This window comes from Leiobunum rupestre, chromosome 2, assembly GCF_980474605.1.
Source record: "Leiobunum rupestre chromosome 2, qqLeiRupe1.1.hap1, whole genome shotgun sequence".
NCBI lineage: Eukaryota > Metazoa > Arthropoda > Arachnida > Opiliones > Sclerosomatidae > Leiobunum > Leiobunum rupestre.
This window is the reverse complement of record NC_143385.1, coordinates 87872735-87894705: the sequence shown is the minus strand read 5'-3', so window position 1 is coordinate 87894705 and position 21971 is coordinate 87872735. Positions and strand designations below refer to the sequence as shown.

The following is a 21971-nucleotide window of genomic DNA, read 5'->3' as shown; positions in this document are numbered from 1 at the left end:
GGAATAGACTTTGTTTAAAAAAAATTGAAATGATAATGAAAAAATATGATTGTAACGTAAATTTAATATATTGTAAACAGTTTTTATATACATTTAAAAAAATAAACTTTAAATTTTGACCACGTATCCGGCGTATGTATTTAACTCTTATCGTACAATAAGATGAAAGCTCAGTTACATTCGAAAGCCGGTATTTGAGGTAGAAGCTTGTTTTTGTTCTACTTAATCACCGCCAACACTTGCAGAGTACCATGACGAATGGTACTTCTACGAAGAGACACTTGTTTTGATATCCACCTTTAATTTTTCTACGCGTTTCGGCATCAACGCAGTGTTTGATAGAGCCAATACATCTCGTATTGACATCCGAGAGATTGTGAAAATATACAGAACCAAATCTTGAATCAATTCCGGTTGATTGTGAAAATATCATTAATCAATTCCGATAGGTTGCGGAAATATGACGAATTGTCTCCGATAGGTTCTTAATATATTCCGCATTGACTTCGACAGGTAAAATATCAAGGATTTGACTTCGATAGGTTGTGAAAATATCTCTGAATTGAGTCCGACTAGCTTTAAAAATGTGCGACCAAGAAACAGATACAAATCTAGTAACTGACGATGTTCGCGATGTAACCGACGTGACGGGTGGATTTGGCAAATTTCAGAGACGCATATTGTACATTTCGACGATGAGGTCGTTGTGTTTGACATCTCTCTTCTACTCGTATTTTTTCGTGAATCTGAGGGTGCCATTCAGGTGTGAGGAAAATGGAACATCAGCAAATTATTATCGTAACTCGAGCGCAAATGAAAGCTGCGTTAGGTCAGCGTACCGGGTCGAGAATTCATCCTCTGGTCAAGAACTGGTCACTGAGGAATCCGTTGCTTGCGAAAGTTTTATTTACGAAACTGACGATTCCGGATCCAGTATAGTTGAAGAAGTAAGCATTGACCACGACTCTTGTGTCCAATAATATTTTTTTCAATACCGACCTATAGCGGGGTCATGATGGTAAAGCATAAATGATAATTGATAACCTTATTTTGTAGAAACAAGGGTGAAACTAGGGTGAAACTAGGCCATATCATTCTGAAGAGCTGTTGGGTATCATGGGACCATAATTCCATAAATGTAATTAGTTAGTCGAAATAATTACTGATAGCTGTAAACTATATCTAATAGCTATAATAATAATAACAAATATCATTTATTATAAAATACCCAAGGCACTACCTTAGGCCCGAGTTATCTAGCGAATTACGGAGTGACGTAGAATTAACGTCTTATTTCTAAAAAATAAATAAAATATTTCCATTTACAAAGAACTTACTATGACTACGAAGTAGAAATTATGTTCATTAAAAGTAAAAAAAATGACAATTCGTTATCAATGGTTTTAATTTATTGGTAAATATGCTTAAAAAATTAATACTACTAATGACTGATTGTAAATATATCTATTAAGTGGGATCTAGTTTGCTCTAGAAAGTGGATGATATCATTCGGCTACTTGGTATTTTCACTGGGCACGTTTGTGGCCTATTTACCAATCGGACAATTATCTGACAAGTAAGTGAACCAATAAATCGCTATTATAGATTTAATTTGTGGTTGCGGTGAGTAAGCTTTAATAAATATAACAGGTTGGAGGGTCGCCATAATCTTACAAAAATATCATATTTTAAAAAACATATTTAAATTTATCTCAAATCTTTCCAACGGTACAAAATCAAGGGCTCAAAATTCAAACTCACCCTCTGCCGGTGCGCAGCTGATAGATACCAAGAGGTGGCCCACTTTTACATAACGCGCGATGTAACAACAAGGTCACTTGCAAAAACTGATAACAGATGGCGATACCGTTATTGTTAGAATTGCAATTTAGAATATACAGACTGTGTTGTCAAAAACATTTTCGGTTGCCATGGCAAAATTAATGCCCATTGCAATTTTTCCCTTGGTGAAATTTCATGTTACCATAAGGTCTACATACCCACCTAGTTTCAACAAAATCGGTGATTATCACCTCGGGTAGTCTCCTCGTAAGTAAATTTTAAATACTATTTTAAATAATCTATATTTAATAAAAAATAAACAAGTGGGGAAAATCCACATATCATTAAATTCAGTTTTCTCGTCTATGGTTATTTTTGGCTTCATTAACTCGTCAATTTTACCCAACCGAAATGTTGGAGGGTGTAACTATATTAGTTGGCCCGCCGACAAAAATGTCTACCTCAATCCCTCCGCGTGTTTCGGATTTATTTTAACAATCTCTAGCCAATTAAATAAAAATTGCTTGGTAACGAATCATAAGCCGGATTTTTTCAAGTACCATAGAACTAGACTTTCAGAAAGTCGATAAAACAGATTCTGTAAATAACGTAGAAGCGTAGCCATAGCTTTCGCGTGACACTTTTTTCATATCAAGGTTGACAAACACGATACCTCTTCTCGTTTTCACCTACACATGGCAACGCGACGTTCTAGTAAACCTATCGACCAAAGCATTACATTTACCGGTATCTTTACTAACATTATTTTAACTTACATGAAGAGAAAATAACTATGTTGAGACCATTTTTAACGACTAAAGCCGGTGACGTTCTTCCTCCCCCCTCTTGTTGTGGGGGGTGGAATATATTATGAAAATTTCTCATTTTCGTATTTAAAACTTCTATTAGTTATATTTTTGTGATAAATATATGATTATAATTATGCGCATTAAATCACATTTTAAAGTTAAAATTTTAAGTTTTCTCAAGTTACATATGTTTTATGAGTACTTAGAGGGGATCGAAATTTTTAATGTCATTTTTTGGAGCTTTCATACTTCTGTTATTACTAAGGTATTTGTAATGTTTACTTTTCAGGTTTGGAAGACGACTGGTCAGTCTCATCGGCCAAGCGCTGATTACCATTGTTACTTTGGTTGCACCATTTTCCACGTCTATGGCCATGTTTCTGGTAACACGATTCATCATCGGATGTCTCTACGCATCTCTTCAAAGCGGCCTCGTGTCCATCTGTAAGTTGCAAATGTTTCATCCATCAGAGGCTGCCATTAGACATTTCGGAGACATACCACCGTGTGAAAAAACTGTGGCGAAACAGCCCAGGGAGGATATTCTGTAAACAATTAAAATCGCAGAGACAATTCCAAATTTCAGTGATTTGGATCGGCTTCATTTATATTGTACGCAAAAAGCCGTGTTCTCTAACCCAAATCCCAATCGTTATTTGGATCACTCGAATTCCCTTTCCAAATTTAAATGAACGTCATTTCCTCTCACACTACGTCATGTTTTTTTTCAAACGTTCTGTTTTATTGGTTATTTCTTTTGACCAATTGAGAAAACCAATTTGAAAAACAAATTGGTTTTCTCAATCGAAATGTGGTTTTCCACACTGTCCAAGAATTTCGTATTATTTCTCAACAATGCTCATCATAAAAAATCCAATTCTTAGGATTTGCTCTTTAAAGCTAGGGGTATTTTCAAACCAGGGGATAAACTACCTAAATGAGATCACCCCCATTTGACCGGCTTCTTGAATGGCTAATCATTTGGCTTGATTCGAGCCATATGATTTGGGATTTAGACTTTCTGAATAAGAATTTTTGTCATTTGGGGTGCAAACTGTCCAAATTCCAAATGATTTGGACAGACCCGATCCAAATGCAAATTACTGAATATCCCCCCCGGGGGGATTTGAGGGAGAGATTCTTTTATTTAGGCAGACCGACTGAAAAATCTCCTTTTAAGGTAATTTTAATTTACTAATTTCTTATCGCGAACTGTAGAGAGATGGTTAACTTTTCGTTACTTTAAAGGAAAAGTCGAGTTTGGTTAATTGAAAATTTTATTTTTGGGTGACTGTTTCGTTTTTAGTATAGTTTGACGACCGAACGAGAAGTGCCCAGGGTTGGCAGTTGTTATAAAGGAAATTATGGTATACGAACTCAAAAATTATTTAATTTTTGGACAAATAATTGTACTAACACTTAATTTTAAAGATCAAACCACCCAAAATTGCCGTGGTCGGCGTCTTGATTTAATTTAAACAAAGGTGACACTATGGTGCGGCCCTAAATGGGTTAGAGTGTGTAGTAACTGGTGGCTTAACCGGGGAGTCGGGGTCCGGCTCTTGTAACCCATAAGGGCGGTGGCGCACTGGGAGATGTTAGCTTCGATCAAATGGTCCTGTCTCCACCTCCGAATTCGTTCAGGTTTGTGCTGGAAACTGAGTCTTGGATCAGGCTAACGGAGAGGGTCCGAGCAAACTGGTCACCTCGGAGGATTGGGTACCCTGCTGTGGGTATGACTCTTTACCTACGTAGGTAGAGTGTCGGCTGGAGTTGCTAGAGCATCCGCTCTTATTCCCACTGCTGTGTGCGAAGTGATGATTGGTCTTCCCATTGCTGCACCTTTGCTGGGTTGAGTGACTTGCGTCGAAGGTGCAACGATCAGTAGTAGGGTACTACTACCCATGCTGGATTTGTCACCTGTCCAGGCTTGTGGACGCTTGCTTTGGGCACTATGATGATAGACCTCCGGTGGTATGGTCTTTGTTACTAGGTACACCGGGCTGTAAATTCTGACACTATGACATTATGGTGCGGTTTGTTCAAATTATGGCAAAACGCGTACTATAATGGCACACTGGTGAAATAATGTAGCGTTCCAAATTCCTAGCTAAAATTATTGAATTGTACCGTAATTATGGTACGTCTGGACAACGCTGCCGGGCCTTTCTCCTTCTCGATCGCTTGGTATCGCACCGCGTTTTTAGGGGTCTACACAAATATGCGATAATGCGAGGAAAGGTTTCAGTGACGTACGGGGCTTAGGGACGCTGCGGAACAAAACGCAGGATATACCGTTACCGAAATATCTCGCTCTCCTGACCGTTACCGAAATCTGTCCTCTTACTATGGTTCAAATTATAAACAAATACAAAAAATACAAAATAATTTTAAATGAATTTACACAATAGCCCTTCCATAAAGTAACATTAGCCAATTGATAGATCTTTCTATATTGTAATACAGACAAATGCCTCTTGATATACGTAAGCAGTAAAATCTCAAAAAGTGCATAATTAAAGTATTATCTCGTAAGCTATTTGAAAGGCGCGCCAACGCGAGATACTGAATTCGCAAAGCGCGCCAAGCCTCCTAATGGCACCTGGTGGGAAACGCCAACAACAGGCGGACAAAAGGACAGATACGGAGATTTTTTCTCCCCGCTCGCCGGCTAGTCCCGACGCCGTGTGGTCCTCGATCAACCCGGATTTACAGCCTAGCCGTACCCCATCGGAACCCCCAAGTTAATCCTGTAGGAATCTGCACCTGTCCTCCGAATTATCGGCAATAGCCCCGCCAACTCACCGACGCCCAACACCGCTGACAACCATGGCTACCGCCGCTGTCACCTCGGCTCTCGCCACCCTGACTATCCACTAAAACCCTCCAAAGTTTGATCCAGCATCACAAGTTATTAACGATTTTCTAACCATCCTGGAACAACGCTGTCTGGGAAAAACTAATGCTGAACGTCTCTCTCTCTCCTCCCGTCGGTCCTTGTGGGATCGGCTCTACCCTGGTATTCCGCCAAACTTCGCAGTATGGACATTGTGCCCTATAACAAAGAATTCTTGGTGAATTTGGGGGCTCATCACGCTCGAATTTTACCGAGCAGACAGTTATTCGGTTCAATTTTACCGAGACACTATCAGATTATGCTCTTTCGCAAACCCGAGCATGCCGGAATCCGAGAAGGTTAACTTTCTACTCAATGGACTTCTCCCGGAACTCAAGGACAAATTCATTCTGATGTCGCCCACGTCTGCTTCTGACTTTCTGGAAAAATAACGAACCATAAGCAGTCTTCCTCACTCATCTTCAGCGACCGACGGAAAAATTCTGGATATTTTGACCATGCTAGCGACCAGAACTGCCCACCTGGAAGCGCAGAGAGTGGCTCCTGCTCTTCTGCTGCCACCGAGCACAGAGATCAATGTCCAACGTCAGGAAATCCAGGACCTTCGCCAACCAATAGGTCAACGATTTTATGTCTCTGGATGACTAGAAACTAGTCAGTCTTTTGCTTGTTATACTCTTCGGACTTCGATTTTAGTAACTCGCCGTATCGTCAGGACAACGACCGTCACAGATCTCCATACCAATCAGGCAATGGTCGCCCCTACTCTCCGCACCAAATTGACGCTTCTGCTTCCCGCTCTGCTTCGCCTCATCCAGCAAATTCCCATTGGAACCGAAGCCGCAGCCCTGGTAATGCCCAAATAATAAATCCTGGAAGATATTGCTCTTTCGTTAAGTTTCTCAGCCATAATTATCCCTCTCATGCTCCTATACTTTGAGTTTCTTTTAAAATACCTTTCGTTGCATTTAAATGCTAGCCGTTCTCTCTGACGATTGTTGTATTCGCCATTGGCCTTCAGCGGAGTTGACCCCCGGCACTGTAGCTGAGTCATCCCAAACTTGGTTCAGAAGACTAGTGTGCATAGTATCTCGTCCCCTACCCTGTCTTTGTCATTGGTCTACCTGTTTTTCTTTTAGCACTTTGTCATAAGTCACCAGTTCCCAAATGCTTATCCCATAAAGTTCCTTATTCCAAGAATTGAGAATTGCCATAAAACCAGTAAGGTTTAAAATAAAGCACATGTATCGATGTTAGGAAGTATTTTTGTTATATTGCTTTTAAATATTGAATGTGTGAAAGTTAAAGTATTATTTATGGTCTCTGACCTCTGACCGGGGGTCTTCAAGACTAATTAAGTGCCCCCTTGGTCATAAAAACCTGGTTCATCCCACCTCGGTTTATTGGGAAAATTACATATGGACGCCAAAAGGTTATTGGTTCCAAGCAGTGGCGTAGCCAGAAACTAGTCAAGGGGGGTCGAAGTATGTGAATGTTAAGGAGTGGTCGATAAGGGGGTGGAAATTTAGTACAGTCAAAGGTAGGCCCAAGGGGGGGTCATGAACCGGAACCCCCCATGTCTACGCCACTGGTTCCAAGTGACACTATATCCCGGAAGAAATAGGTCACGTGTCCCTGTGTTTAAAACCAGAAGACATTGGTTTTTGGGTCATCTTCTCCCAGAGGTTTCAGCCCTAGTGAGACTGATCTTGCAGCTCAGGTAGTAAAATCCAAGAAGAAGTCTCCGGTTCTTTCGTTAACGGTTTCTTGTTACCAATATTCACTATTAGAGTCCGACGCCGCCGCTGTTCACGCCGCCACGCCGGCTTTTCCCTAATTTTAGGTGCGCCGCCGCCGATAAGTGATATTTTGGGCGCGCCACGCCGCCGCCGACGTTTCTTCGGCGCGACGCCGTACTATGTTCCTATTTTCTAAAAAAATTCTAAGGGCTCTTACTCTAGTCATTATAATTATTGTTCAATGAATGATTTCTAGCAGAAGTTCTATGAAAGAGTATAAACCCGTTTGTTATTCCGATTTCTATGTATAAACCCCATATCTGGGGTTTCTAGTATTGTTTCGTTCTGAGGGAAATTTTATTCTTGTCACCTGGCATCACTGCACCAGGAACATAGTAACGTACCGATATTGCCATTTTTACAAACCTTGGTCGTGGCGTGCCCAGTGCCACATGTAGTAAAGTCTCTTTATAGTTCAAATAAAGGAATTTTAGTTTCTGGTCTCTCTTGGTGCATTTACTGTATTATATTTTTTTACATTGTTTGTGGGCCTTTTTAATGATTTCGCTGCAGGGGCGCTAAATGACATTGTGCGATATGAGTGTAATAACATAAAATCCAATCACATGCTAATCTTATACGTCAAGGGGGGCGCCCCCTCCCCCACACTGCATCCGCCACTGTTACGCCGGCAAGTGCCGCCACCGCTGGTTAAATTATCCTTACGCCGACGCCGAAGGCTCTAAAAATGAGTCACGCCACCGCTGATCATTTTTACATCGGCGTCAGACTCGATTCACTATGTGCGAAATCCGGATTGGACCTCTAGATTAATATTCCCAGCCAGCACGGATTCGCCAATGGAATGATTTCGGAAATTATTATTATTAAGATCCTACATTCTAAAGATGTTGACAGCAGTGGCGTAGGAACCGGGTGGTACAGGGGTAGCCTTGAAGCTACTTGAATATCTTAAAACATATTTCTAACAAACTAGACACAAATTTTGAATATGTAATGAAGGCGAAGGAGAGATCTCAAGAATCTGATTATAGTGAAAGGAATAAACGGGTTACAGTAGCGGCGCTAAGGGTGGGCTGAAGTGGGCTTTAGCCCCCCTGCATTTCTGAGAGGGGCCACATATTTATATTCAAAGGGCCACATATTTATATTAAAAGGGCCACATATTTATATTTAAGAGGCCACATATTTGAAATTTCTTTATGTTTTTATTGCCAAGTAAAGTTTTTCGGGGGGAAAAATCTTTAAAAATCAATTCGTTTACTCAAAAAGATAGTAGACCACAAACAGATAGATTCGGGAGGCGAAGGGAGCGGAAATGGAGAGAAAGTTTAATGAACAATTGAAAGAACAGAAAGGGGCTTGAGGGAATTTTGGGAAATACCCCAGCGGGCATGCACGTCAATGCTCGGAATCCGACGCTCGGATACAAGCTCAGAAGGGGCCCAGTAAACGCGACGATAGCCACAACAATAAAACGACCTTGCTCTTCTCGCTTCCTGGAAAATTCTGCGGTTTTTCGATTTCACCACTTTTGCGAAATATGGTCAATGCCAGGCTCGACCGCTAAGCTGCTTTTTTTTTAAACATTTCTTTCCATTTCGTCTTGAGCTCCAGAACGAGTCAGGTCTATTTTGAAAGTCTTCCTCGAATTTTAAGTCTTTAGTCTTTCTGTTCTATTATTTTGGCAAGAGCGGACTTCTACCTCCTCGAGGTTTAAAGAAGCCCTAAAGCGCTTGTTTAAAATATAAACACTTAGCTAAATGACTAGTTGATAGTTTAATTTTATTTCAAATTATTTCAGCAGCCTTTTAAAGGCTAATTAACAATTAATAATTAATTTTTCCAAACAGCCTTTTTCAAGGCTAGCTAACTATTAGTAGATATATATTTTGAAAGTCTTTCTCGAATTATAAGTAGTTTAGTCTTTTCTGTTCTAATATTTTAGCAAGAGCGGACTTCTACCCCCTCGAGGTTTAAAGAAGCCCTAATGCGCTTGTTTAAAATATAAACACTTAGCTAAATGACTAGTTGATAGTTTAATTTTATTTCAAATTATTTCAGCAGCCTTTTAAAGGCTAATTAACAATTAATAGTTAATTTTTCCAAAAAGCATTTTTCAGGGCTTAGCTAACTATTAGTAGATATATATTTTCCAATCCGCCTTTGTCAAGGCAAATTACTATTATTAGTTATTTTTCTAATATCTTAGAAACATAGTCTTATTATTTACTAAGATAAATATTCCTCGATAATTAGAAGGATTTTAGATATACATTTTAGATAATTATATCCGGTAAATTTAACTATTTAAGTATTGACAAATTAAAACAAATTGTAGAAATGAGTCGGAGAAAATTTCCGTCCGGAAGCCAAAGTCGCAAAAAGCGAAAAGCCAGTCAAGAATTTTTAAATTCTCAAAAAGGGGCTCTAAATAAGTACTTCAAAACATCAATTCCAGTCTTAGAACAAACTCAATTAAATGCAATTGCGAACAAACTTGACTTACCAACCACTACTGAATCTTTAAAAAATCAACTTTCCCACAACGAAAAGAAATCGCTAGAATCCGAACCAAAACAAAATAGTACTGACAATAAAATAAGCTTATTGAAGGACGCTATAGGGTTCATGTTGAAAGTAATCTTTCAACTAATAAATCGAACGATGTTATAAATAAACATTCTATGTTGCAAACGAGTCAAAATGTTTTCGATAAAGTTGTAGAAGGCATTGAAGAATCAGTTATTGATAATATCTTAATAGGAGCTCCTAGTGAAAGTGAATCAAACAATTCAAATGACATTGCACTTTCATTTATCGCTTCCAGGAATTCCCGAGAACTGCATGAGAATAGCAGTATCGTGCACCATTTAACTCCTGCTCTATCTGATTTAAATCCCTTTTTGGAATATTCTGTAGAAAATGACATGGTATACTGTTTTTGCTGCCGTCATTTTCCAAGCAGTGGTAAAAAAACATATTTCACAACTGGTTTTAAAAATTGGAAAAATATGAATGAGAAATATCACGATCATTTTACTTCCGAGAATTCAACCCACCAATTAGCGGAAACGAAGTACATACATTTTTTACAGTCTAAGAAACGAGGAGCTATAACTTCACAGATAAATAAGCAACACCGTTTAGATACTATTCGAAACAGAGAAGTTTTATCCGCCCATGTGCAAATTGTTTTAACATGCGCTCAACAGGATATCGCGTTAAGAGGGCATCGAGAGAACGACGATCAGCAAAATCGTGGAAATTTCATTGAAATTCTAGAATTGTTAAAGCGCATTTCACTTGACTTAAAGAAAAAAGTAGATAGCATGCCCAATGTAGCAAAATATACCCACGGATCAATACAAAACGAGCTTATTAACACTAGTGGTGCACTTGTTCAAAAAATGATTATTCAGGATATTAATGATTCGGGTGGTTTTTACGCAATAATTGCTGACGAAACTAGGGACAAAGGCGGTGTAGAACAACTAAGTGTTTGTGTTCGATTTACCACCACTAAGGGAGAGGTTCTTGAAAGGTTTTTGTCTTTTGTTGATTTACATAAATTTGACGCTGAATCTGTATCTTCCGCGATTATTAATATTCTTTTATCAAATGGGTTAAAAATATCAAACTGTGTAGCGCAAACATATGACGGAGCGAGTGTAATGAGTGGAAGTAAGTCGGGAGTGAACATTAGGATTAAGGATGCTGTGGGTGGGATGTGTCCATATGTGCACTGTTACGCCCATCGCCTAAATTTAGTTTTGGTGGATACCTGTAAGAATGTACCAATAATTCGTGAAACACTTGGTATGTTACAGGCAATTTATACATTTCAAAGTAATTCGTCACTTCGAAGTGAGTATTTTCAAGAGGCCCAAAAAGAGCTTGAATACGATGTAATATTAAAATTACCCCAGAGTTGTGACACTAGATGGTCCAGTAAAAAGAAATGTATACATTTTTTTAGAACTAGATATAATGCTGTAGTTTTAGCTTTAGAAAACTTGAAAGTGGCAAATCTGAGGAAGCAGCCGAATGTAGAGGGTACCATTCCCAGCTTCAAAATTTCAGCATTTTATTAATGGTCGTAGCATTAGATGAGATTTTAGGCGTAACAAATGTGTTGTCTGAATATTTGCAAAATCCAAAAGTAGTTATAACTCAAGCCGTAGCAATTTGCGGTGCCACAATAAAAAAGTTAGAAACAGACCGAAATTCTGAAAGATTCGATCAAATTTGGGATGTTGCGAAACAATTAGCTCTCTCAGCCTCAATTCCAGTACCAGAAAAGAATAGTTCCGTCAAAGTACCCATAAGTTGCTTTAAGTTGGTCGCCAATAGTTTTGAGCTCCGTTTCCCGACTTCCAATAGTACCCGTTATTATGGTACAGTCGCCCACAAAAGTAACGTTCTTTTTTCTTTCAAATTATCTGCGGCGCGCCGCAACCATTCTAAAGCATTTTTATTTTTATTTCTCTGATAATTTTTTTTCAAGATTCTATCGTATTTTCGTATCTAATTTTAGTAATTTAAGTTATTTTGTATAAAACTGATGTGATTTCGAAAATAAAAATGTTATTTTCTCACCATCTATAAAGGCAGCGTTGCTAAAGACTAGTCCGGTAGAGTCTACAATCTCGATGTAAAATATACAGTCGTTTTTTTCACGCTTTTAATAGTCGATAATTTGTTTTGGTTAAGGCACTTTCTTAGGCCTAAATTAAAAAAACAAACGAGCTTTGCTGTCATCTAACGATTTATTTAGCAGATAAAATTTTATAACATATTACAAACGCATTATCTACCTTTGTATTAGGGATTTGTCGGAAAAGTGTAAGATCAAAATTTGGTTTTAAGAAAGATAATATATTTTATATCATGAATTTACAGCTTTTTCGCAAGGAGCGGTACAAAACCTTTAATATCTTGAAATTGTTGCGCTGAAAAGTGGTTGTTTTTTGTAGCGGTTGGCTTTAAATGGTGGGATCTTCCATAGAAAATGGCCTGGAGGTTATATTCCCTTTTAGTTTTCTCGGGGATTCTGTGTGAACGGATACCGTTTAACACTCACACCATGCTCAGAATAGGAATTGAGAGTTAAAAGCCATAAGCAATATAGACCCTAATTGAAGACTTCTTTAAACAATAAGTAAAAGATCGTTTCGTTTGGTTTTTATTCGTTACGGTCATCCGTTTGTTTATTATGTTAAATCAATAATGTATTTATTTATTCCTAGGGAGAATGTCTATGTCGAAACGGTTTTTAGCCCTTCTCTCAATCCACCCGTTGGTCCCCCCAGTACGCTCCTCCGCTTAAAATAAAACGAATAGTCCCGGTATTTCATTGGCTGCTTAAAATTTACGTCACCTAACGCGATGGAAATCAAACGCCGGTGACGTTTTGTCTTTCCCCCCACGCGAGACGGGGGAAAGGCGTTCAACGTGCCTGGCGATTGTCGCAACATAATCATTCTTCCTAAATATAAATAAATACATTCTTGGTTAAATCTTATATTTAGAGTTCCTATGCCTGTCGGTTCATGGTAGAATAGTCCGTCGTCGGGACTTTCGCCCTATTTGGAGATATATATAAATATAAATATGTATATGTGGCAACAATGAAAAGGTTTTGAAAAATAGCGGTGGCCTGGCCAGAAATTCGTCCAGGGGAATTTTACAGATTACGCTTTAACTCCGGCGAGATGGAAAGAAAATTGGAATTTAAATCATGGGCCAGCGTATGGTTTCAGAACGAAAACCATCTCCATGCTTACGCCACTGAAATTATCATGGAATGTTTAACCATTAGAATTCATTTTAAAAGGTCAGTTTTTATTGAAATAATTTAAAAATATTAGCAAAAATTAGCAATTCACAATCTTCATATACACTCATTTTATTGAACCAGAAAATTTAATATTTACACCAACTACCATTGCTACGAAACACTTGTTGAATTCTCCTTGGTAAAGAGTCATACAGCGAATTTACGAAATCACCATCTTGCTTCAATTCGTTCCACTCAGCCTCAACCGTTTCCCAAAGTGTATCGCAATCTTCGTAAGGACGACGTTTTTCCACTTGTTTCTTCACTCGCGCCCATAAATTCTCTATAAGACTTAAGTCCCCACCGTTGACTACCCAAACGATATCACGAACGTCGATGTGATTTTCTCGCAGCCAGTTGCGTACAGCTTGCGCATAGTGAACGGTGCATTTATCATGTTGGAAAAAGTAATTTCCGTTTGGAAAGTCTCTTTCCAAGGACGGGAAATAATGATCACGGTGGACCCCAATATATTTTTCGGAATTTAAAAGCCGTTCATTCTCACCAGTTCTCCAAGTCCTCTGAATGACATATATCCCCAATCTGAAACTGAAAATCTCCCACTTCTCTTCACGGCATTGATATACTGCGGATCAAATCTTGCTCCCATAAGTCGAATTACCCGGTGCTGGTAATTTGGTTCAGACTGGAATGTAGATTCGTCCGTGAAAGGAACCCGTTTCCAATCGTCAACGGACCAGTCCAAATGTTGCCGAGCGAAATCTAGACGAAGTTGACGGTCTTCGGCGGTCAAGAATTCGTTTTTCGCGGCTATGCAACTGCGCAGTTCATTCTCCCTCCATCGACGCCTTACTGTTTGTAACAAACATTCTGCTCTTGTCACCGCTTTCAACTGCGCTGCTGTGGTTGTTGGCTCGTTCATGGTTAATAACATTTCGTCCATTTCTTGATTGGTAGCGCGTGGTGCTCCGGATCGATGTAAATCTACGAGTCTTCCATTTGTAGCATGGTTGGCTATCCATCTTCGGATTGTTGGCAAACTACAATTGAACCGTTCAGCTAGATTAGCGACACTGTACCCCTCGTCGTGCAACGCAACAACTTGCGCTCTTTCAGCCACGCTTAATTTTGGCATTGAAATGCTAGCTACGTTACCCAATTTGAAAGGGAAATAACAAATATATTTGATTTTAGTAAGCGGCCTCTTTAAATACATCCTTTTAATATAATAATTTTTTGATAACGTATTTTTAATTTAAAATATCGTTTAGGTGATAGATAAAATTAAAAAAAACAGATTTAAATTCAAAGTTATCAAACCATTTTTTTTTCGATTGACTGGCTAGTATAGTTTTACTTGTGTTTTAGAGTTTCGATTTGTTTTCTGATTAATCAAGGTATCAACAAATTTCGTTCAGACAGGTAATATTTCGAATTTCCACCATCAAATAGTTTAAAAATGCTATCGATTATTTTTTTTGGTAATGAAGTTAACGTTCAACGCGAGTTAAATGGATTAGAATATTCCTTTAAAGGTAATATCACCTTCAAGGGTCTATTCAGTGGCGGACTAAGTCTCATTTTTTGGGCTACCAGAAGGCAAAGGGCCCCAGCTTTAACAACTATAACGCTATCATGTTTGAGGGGCCCACTTCACGAACGGTCCGTGGGGCCCACCTGCCATCTGGCAGGTTCACTCTATAGCCAGTCCGCTACTGGGTCTATTTGTAGCTAAACCCTACAGTTCTCAAAATCAAACAACTAAGCAGTGCCAAAAATCTTAACAGCTATAGGTGAAAATGACAAAATTTGGAAGTATCTACGTGCCACACCAAACAACCGAGAAAACTTAAAGAGAATATAACCCCATGGGCATGACCCCTTCATTTGAAGCCAGCCACTTCTAAACAAAAACACTTTTCAGCGCACAAATTTCTTTTGAACCGCCCCTTACGAAAAAGCTGTAAACTGATGACATCAAACATGTTATCTTTCTTAAAACCAAATTTCTTTAAAAAAAAAAACATTTGTGAACCGCCCCTCGCGAGAAAGTCGAAATTTATGAACCGCCCATTACGAAACTAAATTTGATCGGTCCCAGAATGTGATTTCCTATCGTTCTATGTATAATTTACCGTTCTGAGTGAAAGGGTTAAAGAGTGGGCTCCGCCCTTCCCAGGAGACCCTGGTAGCCAAATAAATTTACAGGAAGTCGAGGCCATGTGATTTCCCACTGTGGCATCGGACTTCACTCGCCCTGAAAGCAGGACACGAAAATCCTTTTGGGATTTTGTGTAAAAAGGTTTCTTCAGAAGCTTCACAAACATTCAATAGAAAGTTTCATATTTTGTGATATAATTAAAGCCGAAATAGAAAATAACTTGATATCGCGCAAAAGTATCATAACGTTCAAAGCTATTAAAGAAATTGGTTTAAATTAAATATCGCATTGCGCATTATGAAACTGAAGTTTTTTTTAAAGTTTTAAGATATTTAATGTGGTTCTTCAGAGTCATTAATTAAGAAAATATTTAACTACATGTTTCTTGAGTAACATCTGCTCCGCGGATGCGCACATTCCATGGGTAGAATATCTGCGTTTTTCACCAGAGCGTGTGGTTAACATTTAAATGAGACTAGTTAATTGCGATGCCCTTAGTAAATGCCCAGCCTATTTGTTACACTTTTCCGACAAATCCCTCATAGAAAGGCAGATAATGCCATCGAAATATGTTATAAAATTTAATCTGCTAAATAAACCGTTAGATGACAGCAAAGCGCGTTGGTTTTTGTTAATTTAGGTCTAAGAAAGTGCAAATTATCGACTATTAAAAGCGTGAAAAAAACGACTGTATATTTTACATCGAGATTGTAGACTTGACCGGACTAGTCTTTAGCAACGCTGCCTTTATAGATGGTGAGAAAATAACATTTTTATTTTCGAAATCGCATCATTTTATACAAAATAGGTTAGAATCTTGATAAAAAATTATCAGAGAAATAAAAATAAAAATGCTTTAGAATGGTTGCGGCGCGCCGCCGTTAATTTGAAAGAGAAAAAGAACGTTACTTTTGTGGGCGACTGTACCATAATAACGGGTACTATAGGAAGTCGGGAAACGGAGTTCAAAACTATTGGCGACCAACTTAAAGCAACTTATTTTGAAATTTTAGATAGATTCGTATTAGAAATGAAAAAAAGATTGTTAGAAAATTGTTCTATTTATGAAGAACTTTGCGCATCAGACCCAAATTCGAGCGAGTTTTTGAACGTTGAAAAAATTACTGCGTTTTGTCAAAACTACAAAAGATTTAATTTTGAAATGGAGTCTCTGAAAAATCAGGTCAACGTTGCTAAAATGTTATTTAGTACCAAAAGCGGTGAAAACATAAACACAGAAAGTTTGCCAACGCAGCTTGAAACCAATGAATATCTTAAACCTCAAAATTTGCAAAATGTTTCCGATTGCTATAAATATTTATTGACATACGAGCAGGCATTCCCAGATCTCGTAAAATATTTCCAAATTGTATTATGCATACCTGTTGCTAATACTATTTCAGAGCGTAGTTTTAGTACACTTAATAGACTCGAATCATTTTTAAGAACAACAATGTCTGAAAATCGATTAACAAATTTAGCCTTGCTCTCTATAAATAGAGATTTATCTAATAGGTTAAGAGACAATCCTTTGTTGGTTGTTGACGAGTTTAGTAAAAAAAGAGAAGAGTGCAATTTATACTTTGAGTTAAATTTTCAAATTTTTAAATATGTAGAAGCTATAAGAGACATATTGGAGGGCAAGCCACAGCTGCCACCAAATTATAAGGGGTAACTAAAATGGTAAGGGCCACAAAATTCTTAGGGGCCAAAAAATATTTAGCCCACCCGTGAAAAAACCTTAGCGCCGCTACTGACGGGTTAAGAAGCAAAGTGCCCGTCTTACAGTTCATGACGGACCAGAAACAAAAACTGATTTACACAAAGCTGAAAATTCTAGGTGGTATCATTCCCCCCAGTTTTGTCTGATGTTAGAACTGACAAAGCGAGCAGAGGCTTATTCAAAGATTGAAATATCTTTTAATTTGACTGCCAATTTAAAACAATTATTTCTGATGAGCTCGATAAAAAGTGTGAGAATCTAGCTACTGTATATCACAATGACCTTGAGTATGATGATCTATATGAATGCATACATCTCAAGCACTATGTAAGTTCCAATAAAAATTGCGCAATTATTCCCGAATTATACGAAAAACATGTTTCTGACATCCAGAAATCTCTATTTCCGAATGTGGAAATTGCACTAAGAATCTTTTTGTGCATGATGGTAACAAATTGCACAATGGGACAGCAGCGTTTAAACTGGCTTACACTCATTTGCATGGAAAATTACATTTGTAAGAACATTGATTTCAATCCAATTATAATTTAATTTTGTATAAAAAATTCGCAAACGAGTGTGAGCTCTATTTTTTTAATTATCACTCAACAACATAACCGATTTTCATAACAAAAGTTTTGTTACACTTAAAAGTTACAAAAATATATCAAATACTTTTTATTTCATTTAATTGACGTTATTGACCTCATTATGTTAGTATACCACATTAAAAAAATTTACCACTTTTGTTTTATTGTAAAAAATCTTTTCAATGAATATGCGGTTTGGAAAAAAAATATATTGCCCAATGACTTTTAATTTATTCAATTATTTTTTAATTTCTACTCAGCAAATTGGCTTTGCACAAGGGCTTCCACAGCTGCACGGTTTATAGAATCTACACAGGTTGGAGCTCCCTGTACCTTCGTACATGCTAGCGATTAGGTCCCCTTATTTTCTACTGCCTGCCAAACCTGTTCCAGACTTAGCTATCTATGCGCCACCTGTATGTTATAAAGAGCACTAATGTTCTTTATATACAATTTGTTAATAATTATTTTGAAATATAAATACCACAAAAGCTTCACCTGTTTTTTTATTTCATTTCTATATTTTAAAATTTTAATTTAAAACCAAGATTATAGAGAAAAAATCCACGTGTCTATCTACGACCAAGGCCTACTAATAATATCATATTTTTAACAGGAAGCTTAAAACACATTACAAAATACAATTTTGAATATTATAAGGTGTTTTAGGATTAAGTAATATGAAAAATAAAAAATTAGTATAAAAATATGTTGACCTTAGTTAAATATGAAATTCAGAAAACCTTCCATGAGTTGGAGTGCCGAAGCATCCAGACAAATTAAAACACTAGTTTCTGCCAGATGACGCTTTCGGCGCCTTAGCCTTATTTCAAACTTCTTAACGCGGGAGTAGCGAGAAAGTGGACCCCATATATCCCAAGCGCCCCAACCTGTGTAGATTCTATAAACCGTGACAGCTGTAAAGACGGCCCTGACTATTTTATTTAAGCCTAGTTCACACTGTACAATTAATTGGGCCACTTAATTGAATCCAACTATTTGTAAGCCTGATAATTGTATAGTGTGAACAGAAAAAGTGGGAACAATTGTTACAATTTTCCTGTTCATAGTATACAATTTTCTTCCTTACAATTAGTTTGATACAATAAAGTGGGTTAATTATTTGTACAGTGCGAACTGGGCTTTAGACCTGTGTGGTACCTTGGGTATTAGCTTACCTGATTATTATTTGATTTTTATTAGTATTGAAGTATAAATAATTCAATAATGAATTAATGACATGTGGGAATTGGCAAATTTAGTTGTGAGTATGTTTTCTTTTAGATATTGAATGTGTCGGACCAAAGTACAGAGAATACGTTGTGTTTCCTTTCACTGTCATGTCGGGTGTTGGTATAATGCTGGTGTCCTTGTTAGCTTGGCTTATTTCAAAATGGCGTACATTCATGTTCGTGTCATCGATTCCAGTTCATTTACCTTATTTATTTCTGTTTTATTGGTGAGCAATATTTAATATTGATTATAATTTAATTACAATATTTATTTAGTGCATCAAAATATCTCGGTTCAATATTTATAGGTTCGTTCCCGAATCCACAAGATGGCTGCTCTCAACAAAGCGGTACGACAGGGCTCGAGAACAAATCGTACAACAAGCCGAATCGAATGGCAAACAGATCAGTGATATCGACCACGTCATGGCGAAGCTAATTGAAAAAATAGAATTAGTAAGAGTTACAGTTCACATCGAATTTCATGGTTCAGAAGACTAATATACAATCATCTATTTGAATATTTAGGACGTTAATTCCGAAAAGGCCACATTTTTCGATATTTTAAGAAACCCGCACCTTCGAAGAACTGCGGCTATAATATACTTCACATTGTATGTAAAATTATTTAAATATGATTAGGTTGTCGAAAGTACCCCCGCCAGGAATTCTTAACACACAAGCCCAGTCTCATTTAGAGGCCTCCCATCTATATATTTTAATTTAGAAATGCCCTAGCTATTTTAAAGAATTTTATTGACTATGGTTAAAATTTAAAAATTATGACACTAATATGTTAATATAAAAGTTATCTTCGGAAAGATGAAATTTTCTTCCCTGGCAATTTAATCAAAGAATGACATTCTTCGATTAGAGCTTTTACCAAATTCGTCAACTACTAAATTAGGGTTTTCTTTTAAACAATTCGACAAATCCCGATTAAAGCGAGATTTGAAAGTCTAAATTATCCCATAGTTGTTCGTAAACGTGATTCTATTCTTTCCAGGGAACTAAAACTTCTTTCTGAGATAGTGTTTGCCGTAGGAAGGCATGAAACAACCTTGTAGTACTTTACAAGGTCAGGGAAGCCATCTTCCATGGTCAAATAGTGGAAACAGTCGCTTACGCTGTTAAATTTTTGGGGGGTAATTAGATTTCTCGCAATTTTAAATTTGGTTTTTTTATGGAATCAAGATCGAAATTAAACCTATCGTATGTGTTACAATGTGTTAGGATATCAGAGTTAGGGTCAGACGCCATGATACCTTTATATAGACCAGAGTTTTCATTTCAGAAATAAATTGGTCTATTAATTCGAAATAGGTGGTCCTCAGCTGGTCTATCAGGGTTTTAGCTTCAGTGACCCTGGTCCCCGTTGTACTTGTTACCACACTATGTTTTTATCTCCTGTTAGGGATAATTTTACGTGCCGTAAAGCTAATAGAATCAAAGCGTTCAGAGTTTCTACACTCTTCTAAGGTCTTGACAGTAGCTTGGCAAATGGCAACGGCTTCCGTAAAAATAACTTTGGAACTTTGTAAATATTCCGACAGGGAATTAAAAAATAATATAATAATATAATAATATAATAATATAATAAAACGGGTTTTTGTGTTGCCGATGCCAGGGCTCATTCAACGCGGCAACCGCTGTCAACTCTTAGTCATGTGTCCTGTCTATATCAATGTTACTGGAGTACACTACCAAAGGCAGAAACCACAGAGTTTGCTGCCTTTGGTAGTGTACTCAGGTAATGTTGATTTCGAGTATAGGTGGTTCAAAAGAAAACGTTTTGTAAGGGCCATTTAGGACTCTTGGAAATTGGAATTGAATAGGATTTCTTTTTTAGAGGACTAGATGACCAATTTTTAAAAATAAATAAAATTTGAAAATCATTTTCGGTCACATTTGGAGGCCCCAGAGGGTATTTTTAAAATAGGCCTAAACATTTTCAACATAGGAATGTGCCTACTTGTGCCAACTGCTGGCGGGGGCACTGGCTGTCGATATTGAAGGGAAACAAGTTAGTTGGTTTTCATTTTCAGTGGCAACTAAAGACTAATTAGTGCATAAGAAAATGTCGTACACATTTTGATGTAGTTCAAACCAAGGAACACAAATTGTTTATTTTCCACAATGATCAGTGTAATTATTCAGAACGCATAACATTTATTTTGCTCTAATTGTTGTTTCCGTATAACACTTGTAGCGACCAATATTAGTAATATATTAATGTTAGTTAATTCAGAAGCCCAATTTAATTTTTATTCTGTTATAATGTTTTCTTTCCCACGTTAGTCAGAATTTGACCTTGTCGTTTCCAAGAAAGTTTACGCGCTGAGTAATTTTGGGCCACCTGATGGGGATGCTGGTCGTCACCACCAGGGGGACCCGTGAGAAGTTATTCTTAGCCTTGACTGTTCTCATTGAAGTGACCGCGCCACGCTTCGGACGGTCACTATGTGAGGGGGGTTGAAAAGGTGACCTTGTGGCCAAATGTAGCCTAAATTCCCCCTTCGTTATTTTATCTCTCTCCGTACATCCATCTTCGGGATTAGCGAGTCCCACTACTATACGAACAATTCACCGCGAACCCCCTAAAACCCTTTCTCTTTTTCCCACAGTTTACTTTACAACAAGTCCGAATTGAGGGTTGCCAATTATCTTATTCGGAGTATTTCTCCTTTTTTGTGTTATATTTTTAAAAATAGTTTTAAGTGAAGTGTGATACATGCCTGGCGTCTCGACAGGAAGGGACATGTCACTGTTTGTAGTCTTTGGTTTTTATTGATTTTTCGGGAAACATGTTTGCCAGCGTGTTGACGTACATTCATGCGAGTCGCGCCGACGGTATTAGATCTGGAACGTACTGAACTGAACTAACAACAAAGACTAAGGGGCAATTTTCGTCGGGAGGCAAAACAAAATAGCCGAATTTTATGAAAACACCCATGGACAGTAAATTAAGAGGACAGGTTTTCGATAGCCTTCCACAGTGCATTTTATTTCTCCCCGCGGATCAATCAGCTCGAGAGACTCCGAGGGAGACTTGCAATGTCATTTGTACCACGTGATCTTAAAATTTCAAAATGGCAATCTAATGCGGTTGATATTGTTACGTAATTTTTTGCGCTTTATATTTTAGTAATTTTTAATTTTGTTTTTTTTAATTCAATAAAAACTATCAACTGATATTTAGTATATCATATTTAATCTATAAAAACGCCGGTTTGGCCCTTTAAATCAAGATGAAGCGT

The 21971-nt window shown here is 37.6% G+C and overlaps 1 protein-coding gene across 1 annotated transcript in view; it reads left to right on the top strand.

The window, feature by feature from the left end:
* The first annotated feature begins 521 nt into the window (after positions 1-521).
* The window catches only part of LOC149960249 (organic cation transporter protein-like), a 29384-nt gene continuing 7934 nt past the window's right edge, over positions 522-21971 (top strand). The window contains exons 1-6 of the mRNA XM_090165207.1: positions 522-947; positions 1473-1576; positions 2881-3035; positions 18767-18941; positions 19023-19170; positions 19243-19328. Of these exons, the coding sequence (XP_090021333.1) occupies positions 585-947; positions 1473-1576; positions 2881-3035; positions 18767-18941; positions 19023-19170; positions 19243-19328 (1031 nt within the window). The 5' untranslated portion in view covers positions 522-584. The remainder of the gene's footprint in view (positions 948-1472; positions 1577-2880; positions 3036-18766; positions 18942-19022; positions 19171-19242; positions 19329-21971) is intronic.